The sequence below is a fragment of the Notolepis coatsorum genome (assembly GCF_963971535.1).
Source record: "Notolepis coatsorum genome assembly, chromosome: 9".
NCBI lineage: Eukaryota > Metazoa > Chordata > Actinopteri > Aulopiformes > Paralepididae > Notolepis > Notolepis coatsorum.
The window spans coordinates 47,088,381-47,105,599 of NC_140173.1; the positions used below are offsets into that span (position 1 = coordinate 47,088,381).

The window sequence follows — 17,219 nt, forward strand, 5'->3', positions numbered from 1 at the left end:
ACGCTGAAACTCACCCCAGTCTCCTCGTAGCGTTGGGCGATGAGAGTGGAGCAAACAGATCCCAATTATGGGATGTTGATCGATGCGATCCATTTCCGGTTTGTATATTACTAATAAACGTCCAAATCATGTTGATTATTGAGTTATGGCAAAGATCCATATCGACGGTGTCTGTATTGAGCCCCGGGACGATAAGCGAGTGGCCGGACGAAAATAGGGGACGAACCGAGCACTTCCGGCACTTCCGGTTTGGCAACTCGCCGATCGGCCACCAGGTGGCGGTATTGAAGCGTTGCAGAGTTGTGATGGCTCAGACAGCATCACCCAAGACTCCGTGGGTGAAATATGAATACCAATGACGAAAATATGAAATATTGATCTCAAAAACGCCTTACGGAGTTATTGGCAGAAAACGCATGGCGGAGAAACCCGCCTTAACACGTGATTGGCGGAGACCCAACCCCTTTAAGAATTCTTGTTATTCCTATGGTCTGTTACAGCCACAGCCAGGGCCTTCCTCTCCCCTGTCTGGCAGCAGGTCCCCACGCCCTTATATGGGCTTCTTCCTGTTTCCACCTCATCATCACTCTGTCTACCTGGGCCGGTCTACACACCTGAGACTCATCTCATCATCACAGAGCCAGGATAAGAGGCCTGCACCCCTGCCACTCCTCGTCCGAGTGTTGTTTCACCTGTCTTGGTAATAGGACTCTATCTGAACCTGCCATACTATATATATATAATTATGTATAGTGTATGTCGTGACCTCTGTACCTGCCTCGTTCTAACCCCTGCTCTTCTGTGTGTAGGATCTGGATCGCACACCTCCGGCCTACACCCCCACCCGTGGACTTCACCAGCCTGGACTATGCCCGGGATCTCATGGATATACCTCACTCACCTGTATTCCCTCACTACCTGCCTTGTCATCTGCCGGGTTTATCATTAAATACCCTAAACCGCCTCATTCTCCTGTGCCTTGTGTTCTGCTCTTGGGTTCCAAATAGACGCCACCCTAACATGGTCTAGGGTAGTTGAAACAATTTTACTGTAAATTAACAACTCTTTCACTGCCAGCAACTGAGAATTGAGACTTGAATCTTTGAGGTCATAAAGATGTTCTCCTCCGTTGAGAATTAATAGTGTAAGATGGTAACATTAAAAGGAAAATGTACCCTAAAACTATTTACAGTGTGCTAGTGTAGTAGACCACACCCTCCCCAGACCGATGGTAGGCACAACGACCAGGAGGGGATTGGTGGATGGGAGAAAATGAGAAAAGGCCACACACAAAAAAAGTGGATTAGCCTAAACATTTATAAACTTAAAAATGTTCTGTGTCCATAACATCCCTCTCATATTCACTGTCACAGATTTTACATATTGATGCCATCACCAGTTTGAGTCTTAGTTCTCTGGCTTTGGGAGAATGTTGTTAAGGCGAGACACCCCAGGTGAATAGGCAAATATACTTTTTTTGTTGATTGTTATATTTTGCTTCCTAAACATGTCTTCTATGAAACTAGTCACAATAAAACATCAATAACACACATTTAGTTGTTTATTTTACTTCATTTTGCCTTATTGCATCCATAAATGTGCACATATTTAATGGGGAAGTGCCTCATTTGCATATATAAACATAAAATTCAGAAAACTTGCAATATCTTTTTTCTTAGTTTATATGTACATAACAAACTGGGAAAGTTTCATAGTGATATCTATTCAAATATTTTTGCCTATTAGGGGGTACTACACTGTACTACACTGTTTGTAGCCTGTGTGTAGTTCTGTTCAGTTCAATAACATCATTATTATTATTATTATTCAGTTATCGGGCATGTGTTTAGGTTGTCTATTACTAATGATTTGATTAGGTATTGTGTTTGTAAATATCTGTTTAAAAAAAGTATGGCATTTTACAATACAGAACTTTGAAGGCGTTTTCCCAAAAATGAGTTTTAAGAGTTTTTCCTCATACTCTGAGCCAGAAATCTCCACTTCAGTAGCACTCACATACACCAAACCTTCCAGTTCTATTCATATCTATGTTCTGAAGGTATTTACAGAAGGGTTTGTTGATATAGCATTCATACCCTGATTTATATCACATTTTATTCCTAAAAACATGGCGAAATATGGAATTTTACCATAAAAATTGACTGAATGGAGTATTTTCTGATTTATGTAGTGATAAAAAGAGATATCCAAAATCCCCTCTGTAATAACCTTTGGCTCTAATATGTCAACAAAATGAAACTATAATTTTGAAAATGGCTTTATCCAATGTTCAGATTTCTGTCCTGGAATTATATGCAAATTAGTGCATATTTAAGTAGATCATGCCTCATTTGCATATTTAAACATACAATTTCAGAAAACTTGTAATACAAAAAAGTCTTGTCTTAATATAAGTAATCAACTGGGGAAGTTTCATTGTGATATCTATTAGTTAAATTGTTTACCCTATTCACCTGTAGTGTCTCGCCTTAAATGTTCACAAATATTGCCTGGACTATCCTCAATCATAGGAATAACATAGCAATGCTTAAATATAGTGGTATTCCCATTTCAGCTCAGGACCTTTTGGACCATACTCACTTGTGGATGACACAGATTCGCTCTGTGATTCCTGCCCAATATTAGTGTCTTCTGCTTGAGAAATGACTGGGAATTCTGCCTTCGCCCCCTCCTCCAACATGGGCTCTTTCTTGGTCCTCACAGCCCAGTGCATTGACTGAAAATGGTTCACAAAGACATTTTATTTTGTGCTCTATTTCTATACAGACAGTGTATTCTGATGTGTTTCCCATACAATGACGTATTTGTGGAGGCCCACTACAATATCTGATCAACTCACCACCAATAGATTCCACAAAACATGAAATAATGTCAAAATAATAATTTGTTCAAAAAGTTTAACCTGCACATCCACTCTGGCAAGCAGGTGCAGGGAAAACAGAGGACCAGCACAAAAATGTGTTTATTTATACTTTAGGAGTACTTTATTTTATTTTTTTAGCTACGCGACTCACTGTGAAGCACTTTGGTTGACAAATGTCATGTTTAAATGTGCTATACAAATACATTTGATCGATTGTTGATTGATTGACTGTGTTTAGTGAGGGACCAACGTCTCAATCACACAAGGATCAATCGTTGATCTCTCAATAAGAACCTTCGCAAACTGCACTCCACCATGTCCTCCCTCCTCACTCCACCCTCCCCCCTCCTCTCTCTCTGCCGAAGACTTTGCGATTTTCTTCGAGAGAAAAAAGTGGAGAGCACCCGCCCGTTCCAAATGCTGAATCGAGAACCTCATCCCGGTCATCTTTCTCTCCCATTACAGACACAGAGGCCTTGACACTGGTAACGTCAAACCGTCCCACTACATGCCAGCTGGATCCGATTGATTGATTGAAAACTTTATTAACAGATTGCAGAATGGGTACAATACAGTACAGCTCAATACAAACTGCTAAGAGGATGAAGACCAGAAATATACTTTCGTCTTGTTTACATAAGGGTCCTCCATTTTCAATTCATCAAGACGATACCCTCCCCACTCCTCCAGACCATAGCACCAGACATCCTCCCATTCCTAACGGCAACCATCAACTCCTCCCTAAACTTGGGGGTGATTCCCACCTCCCTAAAACAAGCCACAATCAACCCCACCGTCATAGACAACTAGCATCCTTCTCTCCTTGAACGTGCTGTATCCAACCAACTTACTGATTATCTCTTACAGAATGACCTCCGACCTAGACCCTAATCAGTCAAGCTTCAGGACTGGTCACTCCACAGAGACGGCCCTCATCATAGAGGCTCTTCACTTAGCAAAAGGCCTCTCCTCTGTCCTGATTCTTCTGGACCTGTCGGCAGCCTTCAACACAGTCAACCATCAGATCCTCCACACATCCCTCGCAGGAATGGGAGTGACTGGCTCTGCACTGGCATAGCTGACATCCTACCTCGACGACCGCTCCTACCAAGTATCATGGAGAGGAATCCTGTCTGCCCCCCGCCTCCTTCGGACGGGTGTCCCCCAGGGCTCGGTCGTTGGACCCATCCTCTTCTCCCTCTACACCAAATCTCTGTGTAACATTATCACGCCTCATGCCTTCTCGTATAATTGCTATGTCGATGATACCCAACTCTTCCTCTCCTTTCCTCCCTCAGATATCCATGTCTCTGATCGAATCTAGTTCTAGTTCTAATCTAGTTCATCAATGAGCTAGATGCAATCCTACCTGGAGGGGAGAGAACAGATGGTGGAGGTGAACGGTACACTGCCCCCCCCCCCTCCCAGTGAGCTGTGGTGTTCCACAAGGAAGCATACTAGGACCTTTACTGTTCCTAATTTATGAAAATGACATGTCATCAGCTTGTGACTGCAACTTGTCATTTGCATAAATTAGGAACAGTAACAGTCCTAGTATGCTTCCTTGTGGAACACCACAGCTCACTGGGAGGGGGGGGATAGAGTACTGTTTACCTCCACCATCTGTTCTCTCCCCTCCAGGTAGGATTGCATCCAGCTCACTGATAAACTATCAAAACCAATTGCTTTTAGCTTGTCAATCAGAATGGAGTGATTGACAGTGTCGAAGGCCTTTTGTAGGTCCAGCATGACCATGCCGCAGTATTTGCCCGCGTCCACCTCTTGTTTGATGTGGTCATTCAAATAGAGAAGGCATGTGTCAGTGGAGTGGGATGTTCTGAAGCCAGATTGGAATTTGTCTTGGTAGACTATTTTTTCCATGACTTTGTAGACTATTTTTTCCATGACTTTTGAGATGGAGGTAAGAATAGAAACAGGGCGGTAGTTGCCTGGGTCTAATTTGCTGCCTTTTTTGTGCAGGGGGGATCACTCTCGCAATTTTGAAGTCTTTGGGGACATGTCCCTGTTTTATGGAGAGGTTTATTATGTGTGTGATGACTGGAGTGATGGCGGCTGCTGAGTCTCTGAGGAATTTGGAGGGGATGTTGTCATGGCCAGTGACTTTGTTAGGTTGGAGGGCGCTCAGTTTTTTGAGTACCTCATCTGTTGTTACCATTTCACGTTTGAAGTCGTCTTTGCGGACCCCTAGGTTTTTGTAGTAGGCTACTATGTGGTCTACACCAAAATGGCCTGAGTGGGAGGGTAGTTTATTAACCAGTGTTGTGGCTATGTTTGTAAAGAATATGTTTAGGATTTGGCCACATCCAGTTTTTAGTTTTTTGCTGTAGCCTAGTTGGTTGTTGAGTAATTTCCAAAGTTCACAGGGTTTGTTTTTGTTTCCTCAGTTTTGTCATTGATGAAATATTTTTTTGCAGATTTGATCATGGTGTTTACATCATTTCTTAGTCTGTTTCGTTGTATTTTGAGTTCAACCACGTGGGCTTGGAGTTCACTGTTTGAGCTTCTGGTAAGCTTTGTCTGACTTTTATGAAGTTCAGAGCATTTTCTGTCTCTGGTTTTCATAGCGGTCAGTATTTCAGTGTGCATCCATGGCTCAGCGCGATTTTTAACCCTGGTGGTTCTTAGGGGGGGCATGTTGTTAAGAATTGTTGTGAATTGTTGTGAATTTGTCACAAGGAAAGATGAAATTACCTACCTGGGTTCCATCCTAGAGGCAAATCTTTCCTGTGACAAAATGGCAACCAATGTATTAAAAAAAGTCAACCAACGAACAAGATTCTTGTACAGGATCTCCTCTCTGGTAAACAAGAATACCTTGAAGACTCTAACAGAGGGCGGCTGAGTGGCGCAGTGGGCAAGGCGCTCGCCACTAACGCAGGAGATGCTGGTATCGAGCCCAGCTCTCTGCATTGCTACCGGCTTGGCCGGCCGTCATACTAACACAATTGGCAGTGTTAGAGGGTGGGAAAGCCGGTGGGTGGGGATTGGACGTTGTGGACAGCGACTCCTACAGGTCGGTTGGGTGACGCCTGTACAGCAGAAACAGGAAGTATCGGGGGCAGCGTGAGCCTAGCCTCCTTCAAAACCGCTCTCAAAGAGCACCTACGGGTGGCTGCAATTAGAAACTGGCCCCGGTAAATGTCAAAATCCCACCCACCCCCCTCCAATGTAGTTTCTTCCCCTTCGGATGTATATTTTTTTATGATCTCTTTTTCTTACACAGTACTGTATATTATATTTGTATGTCTTGTATGTCATAAATGTCTTGATGAATTGAAAATGGAGGACCCTTATGTAAACAAGATGAAAGTATTTGTCTGGTCTGCATCCTCTTAGCAGTTGTTTGTATTGAGCCGTACTGTATTGTACCCATTCTGCAATCTGTTAATAAAGTTTTCAATCAATCAATCAATCAATCTCGGCCTGTCTATCACAGTGGAAAATGTAGCCGTGGCCTCGTCTCCAATCGCAAATAACCTTGGTGTAGTCCTTGATGATCGGCTGAACTTCTCTGCTCACATCGCCGCAACAACCAGGACCTGCAGATTCCTCCTGAGCAATGTCAGAAGGATCCGCCCCTTCCTGACAAAAGAAGCCACTCAACTCCTTGTCCAATAAACAGTCATGTCTCGCTTCGACTACTGCAATGCACTGCTCGCTGGTCTACCGACCACCGACACCAAGCCTCTTCAATTCATCCAGAACGCAGACGCCCGTCTGATTTCCAACCTACCAAAGCCAGCCCATGTTACCCCACTTCTCAGGGACCTGCACTGGCTCCCCATCGCCTCACAAATCCGCGTCAAGGCCCTCGACTTGGCATATCGCACGGCGAAGGGAACGGCTCCCGCCTACCTCCGTCCTCCGGTCAATGGTCTCTAACCCTCAAGACCCCTCCGCTCTACAATCCCGACCAATCTTTTGCCGTCGACTAAAAACACACTTCTTCAATCAATATCTGAAATGAAGAAAAATAATAATAATAACTAACCGTCTTACTGTCCTGTACTACCATGCACTCCTCCTACTGTACTAATATGTCTTTTTTTTATCCACTTTTTCTCCCATTTTCTATATTTTCTCCCATCCCAATTTCGTATCATCCAATTCAACCCTCCCCTGTCACGAACGCTGTTTCTTGCCTCCCACAAGCCGGCTGCAATGTGGACTAAGTCATACATAGCACAAGTCCCCTCCGGTACTTGAGGTAACAGCAGTCGCATCTTTTCACCTGCGCAGCTAGATCTCTCAGTGGCGAGGAGTAACGCGTGGGAGGCTCACGCTGCCCCCGACACTTCCTGATTCTACTGCGCAGGCGCACCAACCGACCTGTAGGAGTCGCTGTCCACAACGCCTGATCCCCACCCATCAGTTTCCCACCCCCTAATACGGCCAATGTGTATTAGTATGAACGACCAGCTAAACTGAAAGCAATGTGGAGCGCTGGGCTCGAACAGGCAAGCCCAGCGTCTCCGTCATTCGTGGTGAGCGCCTTGCCCAATGCCCACTACGCCACGTAGCCGCCCCTGTACTAATATGTCTTATGCACTCAATACTGCAGCACCCAAGCTTCAGCACTGTTTGATGAACATTGTTACTCAGCTGAAAGAGTTGTACCCTTCCTGCTGACTTGTCGTACAGAACTTGTAGGTCGCTTTGGATAAAAGCGTCAGCTAAATGACAAAATGTAAATGTGAATAAACACAAAGTGGGAGCACGTTTGGCAGGACTCTATCGACCATATTCACACGGCAGCTATTTTGGTCTTATGTCATGCTCCAGCCCGATATGTAAATATGTAAATAAAGTATGTATTAACCACAGGGAAATGGTACATAATGTATGTTATGTTATAGCCATAAGTAATATATGTAAAATATAAAATATATATATATATAAAATATAAACACCACCAGGCTCGTCACAATATAACATAACATACATTATGTCCCTTTTTTCCTGTGGTCGATTAAGTACTTTATTTACGTTTTCTGATGAAATTGTGCTCAGGTTGGAATCCCTTTCCACCCTGGTCCCGCCCAAATGGCCGCCGTGTGAATAGGTCAATTAATTTAGCTTGCATTTCATTTTCACAAATAACCCAAGAATGTTTGGGAAACACTTTGAAGACTCCCAAATCAAAACAAAGTCACATACTGTTTTAACCGAGTCGTTCAAGGCTCTCCAGTTGTGGAATGGAACGACAACTCCACTTCTTTTCCAAAGGTCGTAGTTTTTCCTGTGGCTTTCATCGCATAAAGTCTCCTTGGCTTCTTGCAGCTTTTGAAATTCTTCCACTACAACAAGATTTTATAAACAACATCAAAATCGATAAATAAATAGAAGTACTCACACACTTGTGTGACAAGCATAGGCAGCCTTAAGGTTCAGAGGGCCCATTTCAAGATCAAATATGCCCCCCCCCCCCTCAATGTATATTTACAGGAGAATGTAAAGCAGGCCTTGGACATGCCTCTCTGATGCACAGATTCACTCTCTCTGTAACTGCTCTCAGGACATTCTCTCTCAAGTGAGTCTCAAGGTAAGCAAATGGGGAGAGTCTGCGTGCACACAATAGACATGTTCTACTTACTTTCAACCTTAAAGTCTTACAGCATAATGCTACAGTGACATGTCATATACCGAATGAAACGGCTCATTCTGAGGTTTCTGAAGATATGATACATTATGTTGTACCTCACCCAGAATCACAATAGGATGCCAATGAAAATATAATGTTTTAGGCACATTTTCACATAAGGCGGAAAGGTACTGTAGCCACTGTGTCAAACTCACCATGACGCAGCTCAACTAGACTCTGGAGATTTACATGACTTGGTTTATGTCAGGAGCAAGGTTTCTTCTACAAGGTGAAAGTCTTTGTCAGTAAACATCTTTCTGTTTTGGTGATGTGCCTTTTCAAGCGTTTGTGGAACCAGATCAAATGATCTTAATCTGATACCCTTTAGTTTAGTATTGATTCTACTCAGATGATGGTCTCAGTATTGATGCATCCCTATGACCTGTTACTTGTCACAAATGTTAATTATCTTAATCTGATTACACTTGGCTTGCAAAGGCACATGCATTAATCTGCATCTATTTACCACAATTTATACTATGAATTAAAATTATCAAGATTTGTATCAGATTTAAAAGATGGGTCTCTTTATGTGGGTTTACCCTCCACTACATCCCTTCCACGTTAAATACTATGGAACGTTCAAGGTTGAGATTAAGGATTCAAATTCATGAATGAATGAATGAATGAAAACTTTATTTAACAGATTGCAGAATGGGTACAATACAGTACGGCTCAATACATACAATTGTTAAGGGGATGCAGACCTGAGAAAGACGTTTGTCTTGTTTCCATCAGGGTCCCCCATTTTCAATTCATATAGACATATATGACATACATGACATACAGATAGTCAGTACTGCTACATCTATACATTTATGACATACCAGATTTGCAAATACAGTACTGTTTGTGATACAGAAGGAGTCAAGAAAAGGGAGTATATACATTTGACGTAGAAACTGTACATTGGAGGTTGGGTGGGGGGGGTTGGGTACATTGGGATATTGACAACCATACTGGGTAATTTACATTGGAGGTGGTTGGGGGGGGGGGGGGGCGGGGGGCACACTGTATAAACAAGTAACACTGTACATTGAGGGGGGGGGGGGAGGAGACACTGTACAAACAAACACAATTGTACATTGAACTATTGACAAAACCATACTAGGTAAATGACTGTACATTGGAGGGGGTTGGAATGATTGGGTTAGGATATTTACAGGGGCCAGTGTTGAATTGCAGTCTCCCGTAGGTGTCCCTTGAGAGAGGTTTTGAAAGTGGGTAGTGATCCACATTCCTTTACAGCTTTGGGTAGGGCGTTCCACATTGATGTGGCATAATTGCGAAACGTGTTTAGTCCCTTATTTGAGCCGAATCTGGGTTTGACATGATTTGTGGAGCTCCCTCTGGTGTTGTGATCGTGGTATTCACTGACCTTTGGGAAGTATTTTGACATGTACATGGGTACCTTGGTCGTGTAGTGTATCTTGTAGACCAGGCCCATTGCAAGTTGTTGTACTCTGTCGTCTACTCTAAGCCATCCTAGGTTGTCGAAGTGGGCAGGGGTGAGGTGGGTTCTAGGAGTAAGGTCAAGCAGTAGTCTGACCAGTTTGTTTTGAGATGTTTGTAATTTTGTTTTTAGCGCCTTTGAGGTGCTTTGGTACCATGAGGTGCAAGCATAGTCGTAGTACCCCTGAATGAGTGCTCCTGCCAGAGTCTTCAGGGTGTTCTTGTTTACCAGAGAGGAGATCCGGTACAAGAATCGAGTTCGTTGGTTGACTTTTTTTTATTACATTGGATGCCATTTTGTCACAGGAGAGATTAGCCTCTAGGATGGACCCCAGGTAGGTAATTTCATCTTTCCTTGTGACAATATTGTCACCCACTGTAACTGAGAAGCCGTCGGTCTTGCTGAGTTTGTTATTTGAACCGAAGAGAATGGACTCTGTTTTGCCCATGTGTAATGATAGTTTGTTATCAGCGAGCCATATGCAGATTCTGCCTAGTTCCGAGCTGAGGGTTTTTTCAACCTGTAACTTGTTCTTGTCAGAGACCAGCAGGGCTGAGTCGTCCGCAAACAGGAACAAGTTGCAGTCACAAGCTGACGACATGTCATTTGTATGTACTGTAAGATGTAACTACTGTGCTAACAAGTAGCAACACTTTAATTCAACCTCATTTGTATGGACAACAAATTAAGGAAACATACTCGTTGTGTATTGTCATTTGTTGTCGTTTTGTATTTCCTGTGTATTATAATGGCAATTTTATTATAACAGCTGGAAAAAATAAATATCGTGGACTGACTAATAGCCATATGCTGGCCTCTCTCTCTCTCTCTCTCTCTCTCTCTCTCTCTCTCTCTCTCTCTCTATATATATATATATATATATATGTGTGTTTTGGTCATATTTGGTAATATTCTAATATATATACTATTAGAATATTACCAAAACAGATCGTGATCCATATACAATAGGTCATTGATTGATTGATTGATTGAAATTTGTATTAACAAATTGCAGAATGGGTACAATACAGTACGGCTCAATACACATTTAAGGGGATGCAGACCAGATAAATACTTTCGTCTTTCTATAGGCCTACCTGCTTTTGGATTATCGGGGTGTTTGTCTGGGTGGCATGCCAAGGCTCTAATCTTGTACTCGTTGATTATTTGTTCGGTCTGTAAGGAAAGAAAACACGTCAACAGTTGACAAATCTTAAAATGAATAGTTTCAACAAACAGTAACGTAGACCGCTGCTTACAGAATATAGCTATAGCACCACCATCAACAGGTTTATGTGGGATCAGAGTCTCAGACTATACTCTGGAACGGGGTATAATTGCAGCAATTAATTAAGTAGTAGCCCTAATGGTGATTGCTGGCGATATTTCGAGTTTCTTTCGATTGATACATCCATTTGTGTTTTGATTTGGTAGAGCGGTGGGATCCAGCAAATAGACCAAGCCTTTTTCATAAAGTGTGTGTGTGCTAGAACTTACCGAGGATAATTCATCACAACCTAGTACCCCGTAGTAATCCTCCAAGTCCTCCGGTTTACAATTCAAGACAGCCTCCATAAAACATACAGATCTGTGCCCGAGCAGATATGATTTATGATTCACCGATACTTTTGGATCACAGCTGGCGACTCTGTCTCTCTTCTCTTTGCGAATCTGCATGAAAGGGAAGGCTGTCACTCACTACGTCTCCCAAGAAAAAAGTGGCTAACGTCACAGCTGTCAGTTTCTATTATTAGAACATGCAATAGTATTCTATATTGTTATATTTATAATCTGGAAAATTGCTGCATTTTCCTAAACGCTACGATAGATTGGTTTTAGGATCATTGTGATAATTGTAGATATTTTGGATGCAAAAGAGTAAACTAATAAACGTTTTAATAGTCCATACCTGATGTCGAGAAATATATCTATAACTCGTGGAATCTTTTATTTTTTCAGTTTTTCTTTGACCACATGACATATTATTTTGTTATGGTTTGACGTCATCGACGTAAAGCTGTGACGCGCGCGGGGGCACCAACTACTGGCGGAGAGCGAGTCACGTGCGCCATGCCAAATCAGCCAGCTGTCTGCCTACTGGCGGAGAGCGAGTCACGTGCCCCATGCAAATCAGCCAGCTGTCTGCCGTGGAAATTTTTTCTTTTTGACCACACACACAGCTCTTTACGGGCTGGAAGATGGCGGACGGAGAGAAGAACAACATTCTTGTCAGGGCCTGTTCGAGCGCCTCCTCCGATATGGATGAACCCGCCGCGAAAAGGGCCAAAATTCCCACCGCTACCATTTGTGGGCTCAAAGCTGCTCGGACGGAACACATTATTTCGTGCGAACCGGAGACCGCTGGTTGTCGCCGGGAGGCAATGGCGTCTTGTTGTGTCCCGCCGCCAGCAGAGAGGGAGGCTGGGCCGGCGATGGCGGCACAACAGGCCCCAGCAGCGGCGGCACTAGGCGGAGGAGACAATGGACCTGGACTGCTGGACCCGGAGCCTCACGGAAGACTCGTGCGACTAGACGAGACCCCTGTGTTTGGAGCCGCCGACGAGGCTGCGGGTACGTGACTGACAAGTCTGGGGCTTTAGTTTAGCTTCTCGAGGAGGTAGCCGGCTTTTAGTGTCTCGTCTCTCTGACCGGTGTTGTGCCAAATTCATACTCCCTGCCACAATATGAGTGCCTCCAACGTTACGTTATGATTGTTTTTCTTTTCTTCTTAAACTTGATGGCCAAACGTTACACCACAACCACTAGTTACACCAAAAGCTGGGTTACGTTACTGAGCACAGCTGATTAGATTCAAATATATTTGTCATCATTACAGCACAAGTACAACGAAAATAAGTTTGCCACCCAACCAGAGTGCAAATATAACAAGTAAAGTGCAACAGCAATATATATACAATGTACTATTGAGTGTAGTGCTAATCAGATGTATGTACAGACTAGTTGTATTATAGAGACAGTATGACTACTGTATGACCAGCAGTGTAACTAGTAGGAGTAGGATATAGAAGATAGTAACGGACTATGTGCAGGTAAGTACAGACAGGTGAGGATAACCTGTCTTTGAGTTATGGTATTTACACGTTTGATTTATAAACATTTATAAATGATTTATTACGGTTTTTATTATTAAAAAAAATCTTTTTACTGCGGGACATACCTGAAATTGTTTCTGAACAGTATTTGGGCGACACTTAGCCCCTTTCGTGACAGTGATGCACGCCAAACAAGGATACATCTGAAGCATAAAAAAAAGACACTCTTGACATAACATTCCACATTAGCTTTTTCTGACCAAATTCATATAACGATGTAGCCTAAACAGCAAGTTATCCTGAGGGGAGGAAGCCCCAACTTGAGTGTCGCCTAGCCCCCTTCGTGACAGTGATGCACACCAAACAAGTTTTTGGCTTTTTGCTAGTGAATACAGTCACTTGCTCGTCATTAGTAACGCAGGGAATGTTCACCATGATGGCACTGGTTTTGGATGAATGGTTCATTATACAAGTGTAGCAGGGTGGATTATCCCTGCTTTATGGGAGTGGATGTACACTGCCACCTGGTAGTGGGAACGCAGCAGAGCTGGGTCCGGCTGAGTCCCCGACTGTAGGCCAGGAGTATTGGAGTGGTGGTTTAGCAGAGGGAGTGGATGGGGCCTAGGATTCACTAACCTAGGGGTGGTGCCTGGTCCTTCTTGCCCTCCAGGGCGATTAGCAGTAGCTCCCCACACACCCACACTTCCCCCAATACTTCCTGTGCCCTCCCACACCCGATGGCAGTAATGATGGATGATATACTTTCTCCCCAAAGCGGTACCCTTCCTGATTGGCGAGTAGAGACCTGTCCCAATGAGGCATAGGCAGGGGGTGGGTGGGGAAAGGGTTAAACAATAATGAGCATTACCCGGAAAGGAAAGGGTTAGACAGAATGCACATTAACAGACACGCACACTGTTCCCATTTAGCTCTCTTTTACTGAAAGTCTTATTCTTTTGACATGTATTTACACAAGAATCAAAGCTCTTTTCACACTGGGCACCTAGTGCTCTCGCTCTACGGTAATGACTAAAGTTCTTCCCACACTAGGCAAGACACAGTAATAAAACCCGTCCCTTTAAGGGTTTAGATTAAGGCTGGGCGATATGACCAAAAACGTTATCGCGATAAAATTATTAAATTATTTTCATATAATTCGATATCGATAATTATCGTCGATATAATGTCTGTCGAGTTTAATTAACTTCTTATGCTGCTGCGAATGTCTCAAGTCGAGTTGATGTCGCCTTCAGTCCGCGCACGTTAGCAGTTAGCCGACAAGCGGAGTATCTCATGACAATAAATATGACACTAAAATACTCTCTTCCGCCACAATATATTGAAACGAACTGTATACCCCACACTACTATAAACGTGGCCTCAGAATTCAAAACACACACATACTCGGCACGTAAATATATAAAACAGTGCCGTGCAAGCTAGCTATCCTAGCCAGCCTGTTGTATCTAAGCGATGTATTCCATGACAATGTGCTAAATATGACACTAAAATACTCTCTTCCGCCACAATATATTGAAACGACGTCCACTGTATACCCCCACTACTATAAACGTGGCCTCAGAATTCACGCCACACACATACTCGGCACGTAAATATATAAAACATCGCCGTGCAAGCTAATTAGCCTAGCAAGCCTTGTTGTTGAGTGAGTCCTACCTCCTTCCGGGTCTACTTCGCTCTCGGCCATCTCCTTCACTGATTGGTTGTTAGCTGTTGTGCGTAAGAACGTCATCACGTAACGTTGGTTGTTGTTAGTGAGTGTGCTGAGCCGAGGCTGAACGGAGCCAAGCTTGGAAAATCGATATATCGAAACTTTGCGACCACGTTTCATGTTTATTTCGAGGAAATAATTTATCGCGATAGTTATCGTTATCGTTTTATCGCCCAGCCCTAGTTTAGATACTTGTTCGTTTCCCCGTATGTGGGTGGAGAGGGGAGGAAGAGGGAGAGGGATACAGGAGCTATTCAATGGGAATTTTATAAAAGAACACACGTTATCACACCACATTCAACCAAAAGACAGTGGGCCCACGTTGAAAACAAAAGTCCTATCTATAGCCGGCTTTCCCCAAAATAATAAATGTCGGGGCGCCCCTAAACACTGTTACCAGTGTCAGTTCAAAGTACTGCTTCTCTTCACCCTTAAAGGGCCCGCGCCGCATCAAGAGAATGTCTACCGATAAAGTTCCAGCACTCGGAGCGCTCACTGTAACTGGCTTGAGTGTACTTAAAGGAAAACTCCAACATTTTGGGAAATTAGCTTATTTAACATCTTCCCTGGAGTTAGACAAGAAGATACATACATTTTTTGTCTCTGTGCGTGCATTTAGCTTAGGGAACAGTCGCTCTGTTAGCGTAGCTTAGCTTCATCACTGGAAGTGGGGGGGTTTTAGAGCCTGACGTGCCCTACAGTCACCAAATACACTCTAAATACAACTCCAAAACGTTCCTGTAAACATGTTGTGACCTGTGTATTTACCACGTGGAGAAATAAAAAATAATTGAATTCGACAATTACGTTTCCTAAGCAGATATACTCTGAAATTTTTTTTGCCGACGACTCGTCTCTGGGCGCAGTCAGTGATTTCTACGTGGAAGCCGTGTTTGTTTACATTCTCATTCATTCAAAGGATCCGAACCGATTGAAGTTTATGGATACCATGACTTAAAATCCTCTTACCTTGACGATTAAAAGCCTCCCCAATTTAGAAAACAGTAATCCAATGGCTGGTATTGATAATATAGTACTAACTACTGCACGCTGGGAGCTAACCGGAGCTAACACTAAAGCTAATATAATGACTTCCTTTCTGGGGGGGTTTCAAAATAAAAGAGCGACGTCTATAGCAGCGGAATACGTTTATTTTGTACATTATCTAACGTTAACACGAACCTAAACTAACTTTAGGTTAGTTGTAACGTTAGTTTAGGTTCGTGTTAACGTTAGATAATGTACAAAATAAACGTATTCCGCTGCTATAGACGTTGCTCTTTTATTTTGAAACCCCCCCCCCCCCAGAAAGGAAGTCATTATTAGCTTTAGTGTTATCTCCGAGCGTGCAGTAGTTAGTAGGGATGCACGATAATTATCGGGCCGATAATTATCGGGCCGATATCAGCAATTATGACGTCATCCCGATAAACCCGATAACGTTATTGATAGCTCCGATAATATATAATACATTTTTTGGTTAAAAGAAATCCGGTGTGGGTGGATTTGGATGAAGGGCGCTTGTTTTTATTATAGCCGCCTCCCGTTTTGCCAGTACTGTGGTGCGACTGATAGCATGTGGTTTAGGAACAGGGAGTTTTTCACAAATCCAGCGCTCCCTTTCTTGGCTGTGACATAGTCACGTTACATTCGGAGGCAGACAGTCTATCTGCCAATTACGTCCCACCGCTTGCACCCACCTCTTCTTCTTACCACCAATCGGAAGCTCTCATTAGTTTATTTACTTCCGGATTGTCAGCCATTATTCTACTCGGAGCTAACGTTAGTTCCCCGCCAGCCACATTGACAAGTACCAGCGCTTATACATTACTGGCAAATGTCTTGTTGCACTTGTGGCAACGAGCGTTGTCAGCATCGACTTTAGTAAAATAGACCCAGACTTTTGAACGTTTCGTTCTGTCCGCCATGATGAGAGCAGAGCTGTCTGTACTCGGCAGCACCCGTGTGTGTGTGAGTGAGTGAGTGAGTGTGTGTGAGCACAGCCCGCTCCTCGCGCAGGCAGAGACACCGAGGCAGGAGAGATATAGAAAACGGCCAACAAGATTAGTTTGCGACGTTTAAATTCCTAAAAAAAAAACTCCATAATTTCTCGAGTACCGATAGCAGTACCGATGACGTCGGAGCTTATAAATACTAAAAAAGAAAAAAATGTATCCAAAAAAATATATATATATACATTTAAAAAAATATATATAATACAATAAATATCGGCTTGAGGAGCATAAAGTTATCGGTGTCAAAAAATCAATATCGTGCATCCCTAGTAGTTAGAAGTATATCAATACCAGCCATTGGATTACTGTTCTCTAAATTGGGGAGGCTTTTAATCGTCAAGGTAAGAGGATTAAGTCATGGTATCCATAAACTTTAATCGGTTCGGATCCTTTGAATGAATGAGGCCTAAAAAAATAATG

The 17,219-nt window shown here is 43.2% G+C and overlaps 2 protein-coding genes across 3 annotated transcripts in view; one reads left to right on the forward strand and one right to left on the reverse strand.

The window, feature by feature from the left end:
• Positions 1-11,975, reverse strand: part of dnajc12 (DnaJ (Hsp40) homolog, subfamily C, member 12) — a 31,317-nt gene extending 19,342 nt beyond the window's left edge. Inside the window, exons 1-5 of one of the 2 annotated variants that reach the window (XM_084321754.1) lie at positions 11,909-11,975; positions 11,497-11,670; positions 11,097-11,175; positions 8,063-8,202; positions 2,602-2,737 (exon numbers count right to left, since the gene is read on the reverse strand). In XM_084321754.1, the coding sequence (XP_084177880.1) occupies positions 2,602-2,737; positions 8,063-8,202; positions 11,097-11,175; positions 11,497-11,574 (433 nt within the window). In that variant the 5' untranslated portion in view covers positions 11,575-11,670; positions 11,909-11,975. Of the gene's footprint in view, positions 1-2,601; positions 2,738-8,062; positions 8,203-11,096; positions 11,176-11,496; positions 11,689-11,908 lie in introns of those variants that run through there. The other variant, XM_084321753.1, reaches the window with a different exon arrangement.
• A 221-nt stretch (positions 11,976-12,196) lies between these two features.
• Positions 12,197-17,219, forward strand: part of sirt1 (sirtuin 1) — a 60,766-nt gene continuing 55,743 nt past the window's right edge. Inside the window, exon 1 of the mRNA XM_084321370.1 lies at positions 12,197-12,570. Coding sequence (XP_084177496.1) covers positions 12,198-12,570 — 373 coding nt within the window. The 5' untranslated portion in view covers position 12,197. The remainder of the gene's footprint in view (positions 12,571-17,219) is intronic.